Raw genomic sequence first — 20,800 nt, forward strand, 5'->3', positions numbered from 1 at the left:
GATAGGGTAATGCGTTTAAGAGCTTCGGCTCATTGCATACCCGTTTTGTATCAAATATATATATATTTTGTTGATACAAATAAATGGTACGTATAAGTACCGGGAATGATGAAGATGGAGTACGGCGATCGATCACATTCCATCGCGAATTATCTAATTACATTCATATTTGGCAGAAATATACCTAAATACATGAAGTACCGTTAACAAGCATAATTGAATTTATTACTTACGCTATGCTCACAAATACAACTTTTATTCGACTCAAATGTTCAAAACGCTGCCAAAAAATTTAACGATCACTGTTTGAAAAAAAAAAGTTACCTGACCCGAGATTGAACTTTAAATGACCTGTCTGACATCAAACCGCTTGAATTAGCCAATGACAACTGATTTAAAAACGTAAATTCCCAAGGGCTTGTATTTTGGGATAAAAAAAAACAGAACCGAATTTAAGTGAGTGACGTCATGGATTGACTCGTACCTACCTATAGGGGCGCAGGTCAACTCGGCCCTAAACCGTCTAGGCCAAAGTCAAGTCGGCCCCACGGCAAGTCGGCCCCAAGTCAATTCGGCCTCAAGTAAACTCGGCCTCAAGTAAACTCGGCCTCAAGTCAACTCGGCCTCACGTCAACTCGGCCTCACGTCAACGCGGCCTCAAGTCAACTCGGCCAAAAACTAATCTGTCAACTCGGCCTCTAAAAAGTATGGAACGCAAAAAGTGCTAATATAGTAATTCATTTATTACAATGGCAGGATATAGTACGGTATGCCTACATAGACGAAATAAAACCGAAATGTCAATGTAAATTGTTTAAATGTTTGTTAGATCTATTTTTTGATACAAGGATGTTCCCAGAAAGAATCGAAATATTCTTAGAAGGCCCATTATATTATTATAGATATTATTAGATTAATAGAAATACAGTAAAATAATTTTTTTTTTTTTGTGTATATATCCTCTCTCAAATTATTAGCAATATGTTACGGTCAAAGTGAATAACTATGTGACATTAAAATGGTATATTACAGTAACAAAATCTTTCACACATTTATATTTTCGGGGGTACAATGACGATGTCAATAAAACTGAAGAGATTATGGAAACAAATTCGGAATGTTCTGTCATGTTAAAGTTCTATTGCAATTGTGCGCTATTCAAATTGTTTTTATTACTTTTGTGATTTGATTATATTGGAATACATCTTATGTATGGGAAATTAATCTAAAACACACTGAAGAAATCGTATTTTTATTTTGTCAAGCAAAAACTAAAAAAACATCTTGTTTGAGTCCTAAACAGCGGAATTCCTAAACAACATACTATGCATTCTCATCTGTTTTTTTAACACCCACCGCGCCCTGTATTGTTCAATAAAATTGATCACCTAAAGGGGCATTCCCACAGTACCTGTTCCGTTTCGCGGAACGAAAGACGGCGCCGTTTTTTTCAACGTGACGAGCGCCGCTCTCCGTTCTGTTGTAAACACTCACACCTGTTCCGTTTTGTGACGTATTCCGTGACATAAAATGGCAGCCGTTTCTGGATGGTCATCGGATGATAGTGAGGAAGAAATTATTCTTTCCGCTATAATTTTAGCCAAAAGAAGGAAAAGAAAATGGGTAAACGAGGTCTGTTCCGAAAGAAAGAAGTTTGGTAAATTTGAAAAATTGGTAAAACGTAACTGGCGACCAATGAAGACGAATTCTTCAATTATTTTAGAATGACGCTTCACCAATACGGTCAGTTCAATTAAAGATGATATTACAAAACGGGGCACAAGATTCCCGATGATAGTAACAACACACACCATGACAAATTCCATGAATCCATAATTTAATACATTAAAATCACAATCACATCCCCTCGTGATCAGATGTCTTCCAATTCCCGCCGCACTTTTTTAACTTCATGACCCTTGACATAATAAACTAAAAATTATGAGCGATCTGTGAATTCTGTTTTTCACCGGCCGTTCATTTTTCACGGAACAGATTTGGTGTAAACGCTGCTATTGTTTTAACGCTTTTCGATTTTCTAACAAAACGGTGCCGTTCTCTGTTCCGTGAAACGGAACAGGTGTGAATGCCCCTTTAGTCATGAGAATATACAGTTATTTAGCCAAATAACAGTTAATACAAACGTCAGTATCATGTGATACTTTGTTTGAAAGAACAATACCTTAAAATTAAGAGAAATAACAACATGGACTGTCATAGAAGCAAATTTCTCTCTTCCCATGGTGTACCATATTAATTATGAATAATTATGAAGTAGAAACGAAATGAAAATAAAAATGTCATACAAAAAAAAACCGTAAGGCGTGCCTATTTGAAAATAATGCACATTCATGTTTGGGTGTGTGTGCATGTAACCTATACCCATAATGCTTATACAATTTGTATTCTTGCCTTTTGATTTGTTATGATTTTAATGTTATTTTATTCTTTTTATATTGATGTACTGTAACAGTTGTAGACCGATAGGTATATTGTTTAAATATTATTCATTAAAATGTATTCTTCGACAGTTATTTCTGTATACAAAATGTGAAGAAATATTTATTTATTTATTTCAAACAATATAAATAAATACTACCTATCAAAAACGAAAAACGATCAGGCCCAGTGTGTTATAATTTATATTGAATTTGTCGTTTTATTTCGTCTATTATGTAGGTCTATTATGAACATCTTTAAGTCTAGACTTGACAACTATTTTCGGCTAGAAATGGAATCTAATAGGCACTAGCCTAAACTATTTCCATCAAACATTAAGTGTAAGTGTAAGTGTCCTAGTCCTAACCGTACTGTGATGTTTATCTTGCCATTATAATATTAACTACTATATAGGCACTTTTTTTGTTCCATAGTTTTTAGAGGCCGAGTTGACGGATTAGTTTTTGGCCGAGTTGACATGAGGCCGAGTTGACGTGAGGCCGAGTTGACTCGATGCCGAGTTGACGTGGGGCCGAGTTGACTTGGGGCCGAGTTGACTTGGGGCCGAGTTGACTTTGGCCGAGACGGTTTAGGGCCGAGTTGGATCGAATTCACCTATTTTATAGCCTAGCCTAGACCTAGTTATATTATAAGTGAGACGGATCCGCCAACTTATAAAATAGGCCTAGCTAGGGCCTAGGAGGCTATATTTATCGGCTTTGACATGCATTTTATAAGCATAAATAAGCTTTTTTTTCCTTTATTTTCAGGCAGAAGAATGGGGTAGGCTTCCCTGGCCTACCTAGGCTAGGCCTACTAGCTAGGCCTAGGTTAGTACAGTGTCAGCAGGGCCGAATCGTCCCGATACCGGAGCCTGGTCCTGGCTGGAGGGGAGCGAGGCTAGCCTAGGCCTAGCCTAGCTAGGTTAGGCTAGGTCTAAATCTAAATGTAAAACTTACATGCTGAAGAATGAGAACTGTTATAATGATTAATTCTAAACATTTTGGATACAGAGACACTCATAAGAAGGCGATGTAGGCCTAGGCCTATCGGTCGTTTAAGCAGCAGGCACATGCTTCTTCCTCCCTAGCAAAGATACTATAGCGCCACGAAGTGGCTCTCTTAGCTTTGCTCCCTCCTCTAGGCTCAGAGCCATATAAAGAGTTACGACATTGAAGATTAGAAGCCATGTTTGTGTCAAAGAATTCGCACGCTGAGGGCGCGCGCGTCTTAGTTGTATGCGTTTTCCTGTAGTTCATGCATTATTTTTAGATTTTTTTGTCTATGAAATAACGCTTATATTCCGTTTTTATTTTAGTAATTAATTTTATTAATGGTATTAATTTTGTAACATATATATATTGTGTCTATAATAACAAAAGAATAAATGCTAGGGCCTACATGCAAGTCAGGATACATCAAAGCATGAACCAATACAAATTCACCCCTCTTTTTATACAGCAGTATATGCTCTCCGTTAGACTTGCCCCAAGTCTGTATTGTTTTTTTTTTTATTTATTTGTTTTTATTTCGACCGCGATTTTTGTCTGAAAATTACGAAAGCCTATTAGGGCCAAAAAAAAAATTATATTGCTTTCACAAATTCGAAATAACGAATTATTAATTCGTTTTTTCGAATTATTAATTCGTTATTTCGAATTTATTTAAGTAATTTGAAATTTCGAATTAATAATTCGAAATTTCGAATTATTAATTCGAAATTTCGAATTATTTATTCGAAATTTCAAATTATTAATTCGAAATTTCGAATTATTAATTCGAAATTTCGAATTATTAATTCGAAATTTCGAATTAGTAATTCGTTATTTCGAATTAATAATTCGAAATTTCGAATTAGTAATTCGAAATTTCGAATTAGTAATTCGTTATTTCGAATTAATAATTCGAAATTTCGAATTAGTAATTCGTTATTTCGAATTAATAATTCGAAATTTCAAATTAGTAATTCGTTATTTCGAATTAATAATTCGAAATTTCAAATTAGTAATTCGTTATTTCGAATTAATAATTCGAAATTTCAAATTAGTAATTCGAAATTTCAAATTAGTAATTCGTTAATTCAAATTTTTAATTCGTTATTTCGAATTAATAATTCGAAATTTCGAATTAATAATTCGACCTCTGCCCTTTCTAATGACATCCCAACCATCCCGGATTACTTTAGCTAATGCAATCTGGTCACCATGCGTCCTGAAAACCATTGGATTAGATTATATTTCAATCGTAGCTTAAATTATCAAGAGATTATTGAAATGTTAGCAGAAGATCATGATATTTTGATAAGTAAACGGACATTAAAGCGAAGGCTGAAAAAAATGTGCCTTAGTCGAAGAAAACGGCATTCTGACGAACTGGAAGTCGCTGCGTTCATTGAAAGCCAATTACAGACGTCAGGGATGCTACATGGGTACAGGTGGATGCACATTCGTTGCACACAAAATGGGTTAAACATAGATAAAGAGACGGTCAGAATAATTTTAAACCTTCTTGACCCAGAGGGTGTCGAAGCAAGAAGGAGACGACGACTACACAGAAGAATTTATCATGTACCTGGCCCAAACTATATCTGGCATATCGACTCGTACGACAAACTTAAGCCATACGGCATTTGTATAAATGGCTGTATAGACGGATACTCTAGACACATAATATGGCTAGAAGCTTACTTTACTAGCAGCAATCCAAAAGTTATAGCCGGCTATTACGTAAATTCTGTTCGCCAAAAAATGGGTTGTCCAAAGTCTATTAGAACAGATTTCGGAACTGAAAATTCTATTGTTGGTCCAATGCAACAATTTCTTTGTAATGAGAACAGCAGTTTTATACAAGGAACAAGTCAGCATAATCAACGAATTGAGAGTTGGTGGGGCATTCTCAGAAAACACTTTACTCAGTGTTGGATGGACGTCTTTAAACAACAAAAGAATGACGGTAGATATGATGGAGGTCTTATAGACAAATCTTTATTACAATTTTGTTTTATGAAAATTATCCAGGTAAGCAGTACAGCAATTACATTGTGTGCTATGCATTATAGTCCCCAAGTACGACAATTATAATAATAATTTGGACTTTCGCAACAATTTGAAAAGCAAACAATATTAGCCTAGAATTAAATCACTCCTCTTTTATTTACGATATTGTTTTTTTTTTCACGGTCTAAACTGTCATTAACTATTTGTTTTTACTGTACTGTATTATATTTGCCTTTTTTAAAGGATGAACTGGACACGGTTGCAAATGAGTGGAATGCCCATCGCATCTCAAAATCGAGAAATAGCCATGGTCCGTTTGGACGCCCGACATTGATGTACAATGTACCATACTTATTCGGGGGACAAGAGTGTATTATTCCCGTTGATGTGGCTAAAGTTGAAGTTTGTGAAAGTGAATCCATCTTCAAAAGCCAGATTCCATGCGATAAGGACGTGTTCGACTTATGTTCCATATTCTTGGAAGAAAAGCAGCTATCGATGCCGAAAACATGTGATGAAGGTTTGCAGTTATACAGCAGTCTTAGAAATATGTTTCTTGACGTCATCTGATCAAATGCCACAGCAAGCATGTGATATCACATTATCATGTTATAAATCGTTTTTTTATTAATTAATTGTCGCTGTGATATTATTTCCAATACAAAGTTAGAATTGCAACGAACACAATGTAATGAATACAATATAAACAATTATATTTATAGTATTATGTTCAGTTGGTGATGATCAGACAGAATTGTGTTATGTAGCTGTACAATACAGTAAAACAGATGTAATTTAACAACAACATTTTGTTTATTGAAATTTTAATAACAGTATTTTATTTCTGAAACAATTACAAAACTGTTGGCTACTAAAATTTGATCATAATTTAAAGATATATTGTCCCCCTGAAAAAATATTTTTTTAAATTGTTTTGTTGAATATGTTATTTTAATGTCACATAATAGTTATTCACTTTCACAAAAAAATGGGTTTGAAAAAAAATTATTTACCTAAGAAAACTGTAATTTAAAGCAAATAAATGGTCAAATTGGCTGGAAGACAATGAGTTTTGGGGTAATTTAACTGTTTAACTGTTTTGTCTTTCTATAGGTGAAATAATTTTTTTTTCTCGTTTTTTTTTCTTATGGAAACAACTTCATTAAAACTGCAAAATGGCCTATTCAAAGTCCGATTTAAAAAATCTTTATTCTTCATGATTTTGGGGGACAATACATCTTTAAAGTTTTCCAAAACCCTTGCCATTTATGATGGCTTCCTCCATTAGAGTTGTGAATTCCAATGGATCGTCATATCCACGGGGGAGGTGTAAATCCAACCCACATGTACTGGCTGTCGGGTAACCTCTCATCTTTCGCTCCTTACTAAAAAAAATTATATGTATCTGGTTGCTAAAACCAAGAGGGGGAATTGAGTCAGCACCAGTAACAAATGTTAGGAAGTCTCCAAGGGATGTCTTGGTCTTTTTATCTAAAATGCATAAAAATAAAAATGTTAAACATTATGAAATAAAAAATGTATACTTTTTTTTTACCATTTACCCTTTCACCGCTCTTATTAGCATACTTTCGTTTTGGTACAAGGAATTACAAATAGGGTAGGCCTATAGCGGTATAGTTCTTCAAGGTAAAGTTTGTTCGTGAATACACACAACCTTGTTTCTCTCTCGAAGGGCTATATTATATAACTGTAAGGAAATACGGTATTGTATCGTTTCGTTTCGAGCCCTGGGGGTACCTAATTTTACTTTGGATATTCATTCTCAGCCCGAAGGATGGGGGGGGGGGGGTATCTCAACACCCCTCCCTCCCCCCTGCATGTAACGCCCCATCTAGAGTTTACTTTAGTTTACATTAAAATAAAGATATAAATACTGTATACAATACCTTCCGACTCTTGTAAGAAAACCTCCAGACAATACACTGTGTCTTCCTCTTGACTTCGTAAATTGGAGCCTGCCTCTGAATATTCAACTGTCATTAGTGTCTTTAGTACTTGCCGTGTCAGTCTTTTCCCCTCCAGAGTGAAAAGTGGGACAAATTGGTTTGGGTAATCTCTTACGTTTTCCCAAAGTACTCCCAATCCTTCAGTGAACTGTCGGATTTCACTATGTGTTCTAGATTAGGAGAAAATGAATGCACCATGTAAATTATAATCACAATTAGCAAATAAAATGTGTTCACATTCATACGACCTGTACAATAATTCCAAGCCTTGATTTAAAGTTCAGCAATTTTACAGAAGAATCACCCAGAGCAGCCGTCAACCGACAAATAAAAACCAAAGGAGAATTTCATTTGGATGGATTTCGATGGATTTTCCTTCACGATGATTTTAAATCCTAATGCCAAAATGTTTCTCCTGTCCTGAACTAGACTTAACCCCTTGTGATTTTCCTTAAGGAAATATGCATAATGATACCGTACTATTTCTTGGATTAAAAAGGGCTAGTAACTAATTGTTTACATACATACATATCTATATCTAGTTTACCCGCGTCTAACACTGAATAACCATGTGCTTAAAATATATTATCATTATTAGGCCTGTTACGTTACCTGTAAAACAAAAAATGCTTTAACAGACTTGACACGACTTGTTGTTTTTGATTGAAATCCGAGTTATACAACGTCATGACTCCTTGATCTGCCGCCCAATCCGATAATTCATGTGAAATAGTACGGTACTCATCCGTCGTTTGGCAATCTGGATAAAAAGATACTGTAATCAAATTCTTTACAAATATACAAAAATTAAATACAAATTAATTGTAAGCCTATCAGGCCTACACGTGTGATAAAAGACAATGTAGGTCTACACGTTTTGCCGCGTGTATTATAGGCCTATTAGGTTTGGGTTAAATAAGTTGATTGTGGTTACTGTAGGCCTACGTGTTTTAAAAAATAATCAGACCGTAAATAACAAAATTTATGTTTAAAAAAATGTAAAAAAAAAATTGTATTAATTTAACTTTTGCTATTTTAATAGTAAAAGTTAAATTAATAACATTTCTTGTCCCATTTAAAAATGTTATAAATAAAAAGTCCGATAGGTAACGTATAGAATATTTTAACATAACACATATTCCCATGAGTTATTTGATGCCTTGTTAGAATGGTAAACGAAAATCACTTGCCTTTGCTATCTTGCCTCGGACATCTATGTCACACACACTATTAACGTCCGAAAATCCATTTGACTTTAACCCACACATTAGCTTGAAAAGCTTTGGTTGCGAAGTTGGTAAGCCCGGACCTCCATGCAATAGACTCCATGCAACGAAACTACCAGCCCTAGCATATTTGCGTTGCTCTAATAGCTCTATGTTATGGGTAAAATTTTGTTTCCCCACTTCTCCTTCCAGCACTCCCAACTGTTCGCAAACTGCTTTCATTAGTAGTCTATATAAATCAAAGTGCACAATAAGAATTATCAGAAAAGCGCAACCAGTATACATTGTTTAAAATAAATATTGCTCAAAATGTTACTGTAACAATAAAATACACACATACATACATACGTGCGTATACACTGGGCATACGAAACCAAAGATACAAAAAAATACAAAAAGTAACCAACAACGTCCAAACCAAAAAGTATGAGGGATACGCCTTTGTCATTAACTAGATTTTTTGTCTACAATTGCATTCCGGCCAGTACCCCAGCCAAGTGCGAAGGCTTGTTTCGCACGGTTCAACATCCGTCAGGGGGTATCTGGAACCCGCCGTATCTGGAACCCGCCCCCGCCTGTTACGCCACTGTATATAGTGTTAATTATAGGGAGTTTTATAAAAAAAATTATACAAATAGCACTATAGTACATTGCAAGAATAATCACCAAGTACTAACAATATAAGACAATGTTTAGTTGAGCATGCACATAGATATCAGTAATGTGTCCAATACAGGTCCAAACCTGAACATTTCTCTTGTAGACAGGTTCCATTTCTCAAAAAACGGCCTAGAAAACGAATCAAGAAGCATTTTTGGGTAGAAGCTGGGATCCACTTGATTTAGGATATTTCGACCTCGCTGATTACGAATATGGCGGATCCCAAGCGAAATTCGGCAATCTAAGCCCTTAATTTGCATAATTAAAAATGGCGGCCATTTTTTATAATTAACCTATATCTCGAGAACCACTAGTCACAGATAATTAATTTTGGTGTCAAAATGTTTTAAATATATGTTTTTATATTCACTTTAATGACACATTTTCTCAAAAAATGGATGCAAGTCTTATTTCTGACATTTTGACCTTTGAACTTGATTTTTCGTATCTCAGTAACCAATAATCGGAGAGACACGAAATAGGGCTCAAACTGTTCAGAAACTATACATTCTTATTTATTATAATGAAATGTTTTTACAAAAAATGGCCGATTCTACAACTATTGACCTTTGAACTATTAGTCAAATATAATAATATAAAAATAATATAACTTTGAAAATTGTGGTCTTATGAATTTTTTTTTCTTTTTAAATTGTTTAAAACATGTGTGTTTCTATCCAGTCTAATGGCATATTTTGTACAAGAATGGCCGATAGTATGGTTATTGACCTTTTAACTACAGCATAGGCCATTGTATACTAAATATAATATAATTTCATAACTATGAAATTATTTATACACAATAATAATTAGTAAAATTATAAAATTCACTGCCATCAAATATGATGTGTTATGATTTATATAGATTAAAAAAAAAATTTGAATACGCAAGTTACATTTGTTGAAATTTGAAATTACCTGCCATCAATATGATGGAGTATGATTATAGATTTTCTAAAATGTGAACATGTCAGCTACATTTGGAAATTACCTGCCATCAATATGATGGATTATGATTATAGATTTAAAAAAGAATTTGAACACGTAAGCTACATTTGAAAATTACCTGCCATCAATATAATGGATTATGATTATAGATTTAAAAAAGAATTTGAACACGTCAGCTACATTTGGAAATTACCTGCCATCAATATGATGGATTATGAAAAATAATTTGAACACGTAAGCTACATTTGAAAATTACCTGCCATCAATATGATGGATTATGATTGTATAGATTTAAAAGAAAATGTGAACACGTAAGCTACATTTGGAATGAACATGTTAAGGGCATCAGTTAAGATCATTCATGCAAAGGTTTCCGTCATCTTTAGCGTTGTTACAGCGGCATAAAGCTGTACATGGTAGTTTTGACTTCTTGCACCTACATCTATTGGTTATGCATCGTGTCTTGCATCCACAATAAATCATCTCTAACGAAGCAGTAGGAATAGCTTCATTTTTCAGAAGCACTGGTTGAAGTTTACCATTAGATAGCTCCCAACCAAAATATGTTGGTGATGGCAAGTGCTGGATTGGCGATACAGCTTTTTTCCATACGAGTGCTTGGAAGTGTGCTCTTTTTATATGTTGGTGCACGGCATCGCTTGTGGAGGTAATGCCTCTGGTTTTTTTTGGTTAAAAGCCTAACTTCATTGGTACTTTTAACTTGACCAACACCGTAAACGTAGCAAATGAATCTTTCCGATTTCATAATAACTTGGTCACTGATAGGTTTTCTCCCAGGTCTTTAATTTGTTCATACTTTATTTTTAATACTTCCCATGCCGATGCCTTTGAGTGACCACTTAGATATGAGCAGTGAAGATTTAAATTACTGTATGTATGTATTAATGTAATTTAACTCTTCCCTGGATATGAGTAGTATCGCATCCACTAATAGTGTGGAATGGAATCAGTGCTTTTGTAGAACCCTCGGGCAAGGCTTGAAAAATGTCTTTTATAGATACTTTCTTTTTTTGGATGTCCCTGTCATCATCCATTTGGATACCATGCTTTGGTAGTGAGACACTAGAATCACTAGTACGTCTGTATCCCTAGAAGCAACTACAACTGTGTCGTATCGGACATTGGCAGCATGACAAGTCTCGTGTCCGATTCTTCATGGTCTGCGACCAGAGACAACGTATTCGTGTAGACTTTTGATGATTTAACAACTGATTCTTTCATAAATCCACCAGCTGTGACAATTTCTTTGTCTATAGGAGCTTGACGAATCAACTCCTATGATAGAAATCGTGTCAGATCTGCATTATTATCTTGTAATGCCAAAAAGTTTGACCAGCAATTTGGCAGCGGTATTTCACCACTTTCTATAATTCGACGAATTGGTCTCTGTGTTTTGGTTCATCTTTGTCTGGTGGTGTCCTTTATCGACAGTTTTAAGTTAGGCATGCCATGTTTAAAAAAAACCAGAGCCATTACCTCCAACAAGCGATGCAGTGCACCAGCATATAAAAAGAGAACACTTCCAAGCACTCGTATTGAAAAAAGCTGTATCGCCAATCCAGCATTTGCCATCACCAACAGATTTTGGGTGGGAGCTATCTAATGGTAAACTTCAACCAGTGCTTCTGAAAAAATGAAGCTATTCCTACTGCTTCGTTTTAGATGATTTATTGTGGATGCAAGACACGATGCATAACCATATAGATGTAGGTGCAAAAAGTCAAAACTACCATGTACAGCTTTATGCTACTGTAACAACGCTACAGATGACGACGGAAACCTTAGCATGGGATGATCAAAACTGATGCCCTTAACATGTTCATTCCAAATGTAGCTTAGGTGTTCACTTTTCTTTCAAACCTATAGGCCTACAATCATAATCCATCATATTGATGGCAGGTAATTTCCAAATTTCCAAATGTAGCTGACGTGTTCAAATTGTTTTTTAATTCTATAATCATAATCAATCATATTGATGGCAGGTACTATACAATCATAATCCATCATATTGATGGCATTTAATTTCCAAATTTCCAAATGTAGCTGACGTGTTCAAATTCTTTTTAAAATCTATACTCATAATCCATCATATTGATGGCAGGTAATTTTCAAATGTAGCTTATGTGTTCAATTTCTTTTTTAAATCTATAATCATAATCCATCATATTGATGGCAGGTAATTTCCAAATGTAGCTGACATGTTCACATTTAAAAAAATCTATAATCATACTCCATTATATTGATGGCAGGTAATTTCAAATTTCAACAAATGTAACTTGCGTGTTCAATTTTTTTTTTATCTATATAAATCATAACACATCATATTTGATGGCAGTGAATTTTATAATTTTACTAATTATTATTGTGTATAAATAATTTCATAGTTATGCAATTATATTATATTCAGTATACAGTAGGCCTATGCTGTAGTTTAAAGGTCAATAACCATACTATCGGCCATTCTTGTACAAAATGTGCCATTAGACTGGATAGAAACACACATGTTTTAAACAATTTAAAAAGAAAAAAAAATTCATAAGACCACAATTTTCAAAGTTATATTATTATTATATTATTATATTTGACTAATAGTTCAAAGGTCAATAGTTGTAGAATTGGCCATTTTTTGTAAAAACATTTCATTATAATAAATAAGAATGTATAGTTTCTGAACAATTTGAGCCCTATTTCGTGTCTCTCCGATTATTGGTTACTGAGATACGATAAATCAAGGTCAAAGGTCAAAATGTCAGAAAAAAGATTTGCATCCATTTTTTGAGAAAATGTGTCATTAAAGTGAATATAAAAACATATATTTAAAACATTTTGACACCAAAATTAATTATCTGTGACTGGTGGTTCTCGAGATATAGGGTAATTATAAAAAATGGCCGCCATTTTTAATTATGCAAATTAAGGGCTTAGATGGCCGAATTTCGCTTGGGATCCGCCATATTCGTAATCAGCGAGGTCGAAATATCCTAAATCAAGTGGATCCCAGCTTCTACCCAAAAATGCTTCTTACATCATATTTCAGAGGAAATAGAACTTGTCTATTGTAGGTCCTCCGGTATCCATAGCTTCTTCTCCAACAAATTCGCATTGTACCTTTTTTCGGCAGTTAAAACCATCTTGCCCGTACGCGTATAGGATCGAACGTAAAAACCGTTTTCTGTGGCAAATAACCTTCTGATATTCATCAACTTGATGATGTCTCTGGTAATTGGCGAGGATGTCCTTAATTGTTATATCTACTTGATCTTCGCACCTAAAATGATATTATCAACCGTTAGTGTTGACGATAAATCATTAATGTCTTATTTGAACTGTTAAAACCATTTGGTGGGGGTAGGGTTTTGTTACCAGATAAGTTACCATCATTCACAAATTAATCAGTCGAGTCTCGTACGTAGGTGTAGTATAATGACTACAACATTCAGCCAATTTAGGGTTTAACAGGGGGTGGGGTGGTGGAAGGTGGTGGGGGGGGGGGGGGGGGGGTTGTTCGGACACAAAACCGAACCATGAACCCCCTTGGCTACAGGCCTGTTTAAGCGTCTCCTGAAACATTTGGTACACAAACCTTGTTTCCTGGGATTCCACTAAACTATTTTTAATAGCTTGTTGTAGTTGTAAGTCTTCTTCATCGTCTGTATCGTCAGAGTCTGAACATAAATTCACATATGATGTATATGCTGACCTGTAAACAAAAATAAAATTAAAATTAAAAATCCTTAAAAGAAAGTTTATATGCATAACAGAATACTTCTCATACAAACGATCACGGGTAATGTTCGGAAAATTTTAATCGTTGTTCGTCAATCACACCTTACACAGCATTGTGGCATATTTCGAATAATAAGTTTAACTCACTCATTTTTCGATTGAGTGGATGTTGAAGGCATATGCGATTGACTTGTCGAGGCTAAATTCATCATTGAGTCAGTAGGTCTATCAGGTACCTGTAAATGGAGCAATTCATTATAATGCTGGAGTTTACTTTATGAATATTGTATTATAAGTGCACGATGAGTTATTTCACCTTTCTGAACAAGGTTATTTACTACCAGAAAAGATGGACTCGGTCTTCTGTTAATTAACAAAAATGAATCACACTAGTATATCATTGAGTTGTACCACAATTATACAATGTATAACTTACGGGTTCCAATTACAATTTTAAATATTACCTACCTTAAACGATACGGTTGGTGTGTCGGGCTGTACAAGTGGGCGTGTTGGATGGTCTATTTCTACCAACGGTACATCATTATCCCCGTCGTCGTCATCAGATGACTCGCCACTTCTCTTTCGTTTTACGGCTTCATCTTTTCTGCCAACTGGAGTGGTTTGAAGGTAGAACCTTAGAACTGCCATTTTGCATTCAGCATACAGCTCCCCAACGCTCATGTCTTTTTTCAAGGGATGTTGTCGAAAATCACATAGCTTGCAGTTGAATTCGCTTAGCTTTCCTTTAAATGACAGTCCATCCTTAAAAAACAAGTTAGTGGCAATTTCTAACAGTTCATTATAATTTGTGGACTTTGGCACTATTAGCTGTCTTGTTCCTCCTCCTTTTTGTTTGCGAACTTGTTTGAAGCATTTTGATTCAGCGTCGTAGTCCAACCACCCTATATCGATTTTCCGATTTGTTTTTTGGGCATTTTTGTTCCCTAACAGCGTGCTTGAGCGCGTATCCCAAAGATTTCCGTCCTCTTCCACGTCCTCTTCATCGTCCCTTCTCTTGTTCAATTTTTGTTTGAGTTTTTGTAGAACTGTTTCTTTTTTACTTTGCGTCTTTTGTCTTTGCAAAATTCGCGTACAGCAATTCTGTCCCCAAGGAGAGGAATAAATTTCGAAAGGTCTTCGTCAGTCATGGCTACTATAACTACTGAATCAATCTGCAAAAACAAAAGTTGATTAACATCATGCATTACCGGTACATAGTCACATTAAGGGGTCGAGTGAACGTTTCAATATATTTGATTAGGCATACCAATGATTGATCTAAACATTAAACCTTTTAAAATGTGTGCGTACTGTGTAAAACATCGTGGCATGCAAGCGACCCGTATGTGCTACGTTAAATTATGAATTAACAGATTAGGATAAATCATGTATATGTACATATATCAATGTATAATATGTACATAAAATTATATCAATTTTAATATTGATTAGACAAACACTACAACTATAAGGGAAACAGTTTAGAAAACTTCAATATTTGGGAAAATTACAGATTTCACAGTACAAACCCCCTTTTTACGCCGCTTATTAGGGGGTTCACAAAAACCCTAAACATTCCCCCTCTCCCTGGATTCGCAACTAGGCGTCAACCTCATACAACAAAGATGCAGAATAGGACTATAGGCCTATATTAATCTTATAGAGGATACAATATTTAATGACAAATATAATTACAGTATAATATTTAGTATTCCCATGATTTAAGCATCATAGACATTGTTTTTTTTACCTTTTCATCCCTCATTCTCTGTATGTACTCCTCTTCAATTCCTCGTTCCTCCATGTATTCATATAACTTATCCATCGCCGTATCTTTCGTGAATTTAATGTAGGGCCTATGGTTTTATTCCCCAGTAGAGCTTCTTGTACCGCCAACCGAATTAAGCCCTGATGATTGCACAAACAGACTTTGGTAAGCGAATGGCTACTTTTTTGCGTAAAAGTTGGAGGCTTCCCCACTATATTATCATGGGGTAATTCAAGTGTATAGCTATAGCGACTTTAGCCTAGTATAAAAGTACAGTTATTGGTTAGTAATATAACATTAATGTATTCTATTTTTTAAAAACTTATTAAGATTAAATTAAGGTATGATTAAGTGTTAATGTTAATAGCTATCCGTAATGTGTGTACTCTCCAGTAAAAAAACGGAATACACAGGGATGTGCCCTCGCTATTGAAATTTACTGGGTGCTCAAAACAGAGACCTCGAAAACAAAGATCAGAAACACGAGACCCATGGGTCTCTGTTTTGGAGATTTTAAAACCAGAGACCCCCCACCCCCACCAAAAAAAAAACTTCTCGATATTACATTATTTAAGGGGTATCTGTTTTCCAGAAAATTTCGAAAACAATCGAGAAAATCTCGAAAACAGATACCCCCCTATATAACGTAATATCAAGAAGTTTTAGTGGGGGTCTCTGTTTTCGAGACACCCGGAATTTACCATAACACTTGATTGTTTTTGCAATTAAATTCACGTTTTGTTTTATATGTATTGTTTCCCAATTACTTATACTTCTAACAGTTATGAAATGACACTGTCAAATGTAGCAAATCTGTCAAATAAAAACTTGATTTCCGACGAGATAACACACATTTACGTGATGCGATGTATGAAATAATATGAAGCTTTCATGCCTAGTTATTTATAATCCGACAATTATTAGTGGAGATAATTTTAAAAACCGTTTAAAAACAGTGATTTTAAACAAGGTCGCGTTTCGGGATGCACAACGCGCGTGTCGCTTATTTACGGAATACAATTGATATGTGCCCCATTTGCACTCATTTAATATCCTTCATTGAAATGGGACATACCGTAACTTACATAAGGTTTCGATACTATAACTAACTAACTAAGTTTTATTATGATAAAAGAAATATAGGCCTAACTTAATATCGGTATGCACGCACATGGTTGACGTTGAGTTGTGCTAAATTACGAATAATATTATAGTATTGGAATTGATATTATCGAATGAAATTATTAAGACTAATTCATTTAAATACGTAAAATTAATCAAAGTAATATTTATTTTGAAGGATAAATATGTATACATATATTCTTTCTATTAAAGTTAATGTTAAAACTGGTCATACAGTTATTAATTGCTGACTATTTGCCATAGTCCTACAGCGAAGCCTAAAACTTTAAACATTCAACTAAAATAATATGTTAATTCATTTTCGATGATTGAGTTGAGTTCAACAAAAACAAAAGATAAAACGTACTTACTGAAATATAAAATATGCTGGAATTTCACTGGAACCGTAGGATAAAACAAACTATTTATTTTGTAAGTTTGTATGAAGCAGCAATGGTGATGGAAATTAATCTTACGTATTTATAGTTTTAATAAGTAATTGCTTAACCAATCAAATTGTCGGAAAATGATGTAAACCTAACATCAATCAAATAAGACAGTGAATTGGTTTTTATCAACCCGGCACTTTTTTGGGCATGATTCATGGTTTCCCTTCCATTCCATATTTACATTCCTCGTGGTTTATATCATGTCCCTTATATCCTTGTCTTCATTTTCCACATCCTCTAATCCATCATATGCCTATGTTTACATTCCAAAAAATGACACTCATGGAATCACTCTAAACTTATGAGTTGATCACTTCTTGTAATGAAATAGATGCGATTTGTAATTATATAATAATAAAATAACATCAGTACGTATATTGTTCGTTTTACTATACTAAATCTTCAATTTTAAACTATTGTACAATTCTTGATTTAAACTGTTTTGTTTTTACTTAGATGGTCTGTGATTAGTTTTTTTTGTGTTTAAACTACACCGTACTTTATCATCTAGGAGCGTATCCGGTGGGTTGGGTGGGGGGGGGGGGGATGCTGTCGTTCCCCCTTCTTTTTTCAATAAAACAAATTGAAATTGAAATTGAAATTGAAACGGTCGGCGAATCAAAATTTCACAAACTCACATTAAGGTTGACACCCCCACCCCTCTTTATATTCATTGTTGGCTAATCTATCATCCCTTGTCATTAATTTAGAATGTTTACACTCTTATGTTTGACAATAAGGTTGAAAGTTAAGAAAGTATTGTCATATTGATTCGAATATCAATACAGTATCAAGGGCGGGTCTACTACCTTGTCATCTGCCATTTGGCAAGTCCATGAGGGGGCGGGTCAAAGAATTTAAAATAGAAGGGGAGAGGGAGCAGAGGTAATGTTTCTCAATATGACATGTTCATTTCAACTGAGAAGCAAACAAAAAAGAGGAAGGTAAAATTTCCCGGCTATAAGATTTCAATTTCCAACAACATTTGTCATTTGGCGTCTCGGACGTAAATTGAATCCGCCCCTGAGTATTGTACGTTTTGTATACCATTTGTTTGAAAAAAGAATCCGTGTACTATAGTAGGCCTACAGGAATTTTTTTGAAAATGGCCAAAATATCACCTTTTTACAAATACAATTATTATGCGATAATATTGCCATATGCGTATATTGTGTTATCAACATGTTATAGAGCTATAGTTGCATTCCTCTATAATATTTTTAAATAACTGGTGCAAGACATAATCTGTCAGTCCATGGCAGTATTTTAAATATTAAATGTATCATATTATTTTCATTGACAGAATATCGTAATCCCATAAACTCGTTATGATCGATGAAATCAACGGCTAAGCTGCAACGACTTGTTGCTATTGTAATGTATCAGAGTTATATACAATTCCAATATTTAACGTTACCACACACCAACTGAGTTCAAAAATTTGCCCCACAAAAGTCCAGTAAGAAACTGACCAGATGTTTTTCATGAATACTACTAACCAATTAGCTCTCTAAAATAACAGTTTTAGAGAACTTTCCCATCGTAAAACAATTCAAGAATGACAGTTTTTAAGTAGAGAATTGACAACGATATCCATCATTGAGATATACAATTTTTCACGCTGCTGCTCTAGCCCGCTACGTCCCATTAGGACTACTCAATCAGAAGCTAAAGCAAGCAGCAGTTATAGTTCTAAGGACAGACAGTTTTGTGAAAATGGAAACTCCACTATAATTTATTGATTCCAGCTGCTACAGTAGACCCAAAAAACGTCTGGGAAAGAGTCTATTAGGACATGTCATGCTAAAATTACAAATCCCTAAGCATTTCTGGTATATTCACTGTCAGATATTCATTGAATTATTATCGAAACAGTCCATTAAAGTTTGTGTTTGTAATAGGATACTTCACAATTGAAATATCTAGGGTGATGAAGTGACCCCCAGATTTGACCTTAGCAATAAAATTAACTAAAGTGACAGAAATTGAGTATTCACTTCTGTAACAAAAAAATAATATTTATTCACATATAAAAAAAGAAAAGAAACACAAAAACCATTGTCTGACAGACAATTTAAGTATTTGTTGCTTTAAATTACATTTTTTTCAGGTAAAATAACTATTATGTGACAATAAAATGACACATTCAAAAACATTTGAAATAAAAAATATTTTTCAATATGCGAGCAGCGTTTTTTGTAAGAAATATTTCTTGTTCAAACTACTTTGTCTTGCCTATACCTAGATCGTGGATCAACTAGGACCAATTTTATATCTAAGCTCAAAGACGATTAATGATGACATATGCAATGAACAGAGAAGCCGATATACCCCCAGTCTCAACAGAGCCCAGAGACACCTCACTGAGCCACTTCATCATAGGCACACCTACAGAGACACACCTCATTCACAACATCATCATCTATCATCACCGATCGACTGATACCCTGTAGTAGTATTTATCGTATCGTATCGTATATACGAACTCAATTGCAACCAAGCGAGTAAAGTCTCAATACCGGGCTCATCAGTCTAAAACGTCTCCAATTATATTACACTATATTTAAAATTGATCCATATGAATTTAAAAACAAATGTATGTAAAGAGGCCCTTAATCTTACTCTGGCGGACACTTTAGTTAAATACGATATTAATAATAATTTTCTGAGAATGCCCCAACAACTCTCAATTCGTTGATTATGCTGACTTGTTCCTTGTATAAAACTGCTGTTCTCATTACAAAGAAATTGTTGCATTGGACCAACAATAGAATTTTCAGTTCCGAAATCTGTTCTAATAGACTTTGGACAACCCCCGGGACAACCCATTTTTTTGGCGAACAGAATTTACGTAATAGCCGGCTATAACTTTGGGACTAGCCATATTATGTGTCTAGAGAATCCGTCATTTATACAAATGCCGTATGGCTTAAGTTTGCCGTACGAGTCGATATGCCAGATATAGTTTGGGCCAGGTACATGATAAATTCTTCTGTGTAGTCGTCGTCTCCTTCTTGCTTCGACACCCTCTGGGTCAAGAAGGCTTAAAATTATTCTGACCGTCTCTTTATCTATGTTTAACCCATTTTGTGTGCAACGAATGTGCATCCACCTGTACCCATGTAGCATCCTTGACGTCTGTAATTGGCTTCCAGTTCGTCAGACTTCGACTAAGGCACATTTTTTTCAGCCTTCGCTTTAATGTCCGTTTACTTATCAAATTATCATGATCTTCTGCTAACATTTCAATAATCTCTTGATAATTTAAGCTACGATTGAAATATAATCTAATCCAATGGTTTTCAGGACGCATGATGACCAGATTGCATTAGCTAAAGTCATCCGGGATGGTTGGGATGTCATTAGAAAGGGCAGAGGTCGAATTATTAATTCGAAATAACGAATTAAAAATTTGAATTAACGAATTACTAATTTGAAATTTCGAATTACTAATTTGAAATATCGAATTATTAAT

At 34.6% G+C, this 20,800-nt stretch overlaps 4 protein-coding genes and 1 pseudogene across 4 annotated transcripts in view; 1 reads left to right on the forward strand and 4 right to left on the reverse strand.

Annotated features, from left to right (window-relative positions):
• The window catches only part of LOC140057271 (large ribosomal subunit protein mL38-like), a 34,231-nt gene extending 30,694 nt beyond the window's left edge, over positions 1-3,537 (reverse strand). Inside the window, exon 1 of the mRNA XM_072102854.1 lies at positions 3,399-3,537. Coding sequence (XP_071958955.1) covers positions 3,399-3,513 — 115 coding nt within the window. The 5' untranslated portion in view covers positions 3,514-3,537. The remainder of the gene's footprint in view (positions 1-3,398) is intronic.
• Positions 1-20,800, reverse strand: part of LOC140057082 (enoyl-CoA delta isomerase 2-like) — a 442,575-nt gene that overhangs the window by 377,184 nt on the left and 44,591 nt on the right. The gene's annotated exons all lie outside the window — the stretch shown is intronic.
• On the forward strand, positions 4,644-6,005 carry LOC140057704 (uncharacterized). The gene is made up of 2 exons (XM_072103424.1): positions 4,644-5,456; positions 5,679-6,005. Exons 1-2 carry the CDS (start codon positions 4,644-4,646, stop codon positions 6,003-6,005), a joined length of 1,140 nt encoding a protein of 379 aa, XP_071959525.1.
• LOC140057705 (G2/M phase-specific E3 ubiquitin-protein ligase-like) lies at positions 6,676-9,380 on the reverse strand. The gene is made up of 5 exons (XM_072103425.1): positions 9,373-9,380; positions 8,593-8,857; positions 8,015-8,190; positions 7,343-7,572; positions 6,676-6,926 (listed from the first exon to the last, which is right to left on the reverse strand). Exons 1-5 carry the CDS (start codon positions 9,378-9,380, stop codon positions 6,676-6,678), a joined length of 930 nt encoding a protein of 309 aa, XP_071959526.1.
• LOC140057706 (uncharacterized) lies at positions 13,916-15,860 on the reverse strand (annotated as a pseudogene).

The sequence above is a fragment of the Antedon mediterranea genome, chromosome 8 (assembly GCF_964355755.1).
Source record: "Antedon mediterranea chromosome 8, ecAntMedi1.1, whole genome shotgun sequence".
Taxonomy (NCBI): Eukaryota; Metazoa; Echinodermata; class Crinoidea; order Comatulida; family Antedonidae; genus Antedon; species Antedon mediterranea.

Coding starts and splice junctions, on each gene's coding strand:
- LOC140057704 (XM_072103424.1), top strand. CDS start 4,644: ATGCGTCCTGAAAACCATTGGATTAGATTATATTTCAATCGTAGCTTA. Junction 5,457..5,678: donor GTTTTATGAAAATTATCCAG/GTAAGCAGTACA, acceptor CCTTTTTTAAAG/GATGAACTGGACACGGTTGC.
- LOC140057705 (XM_072103425.1), bottom strand. Junction 8,191..8,592: donor TCCGAGGCAAGATAGCAAAG/GCAAGTGATTTT, acceptor ATATTTGTAAAG/AATTTGATTACAGTATCTTT. Junction 7,573..8,014: donor AAGCATTTTTTGTTTTACAG/GTAACGTAACAG, acceptor CTCCTAATCTAG/AACACATAGTGAAATCCGAC.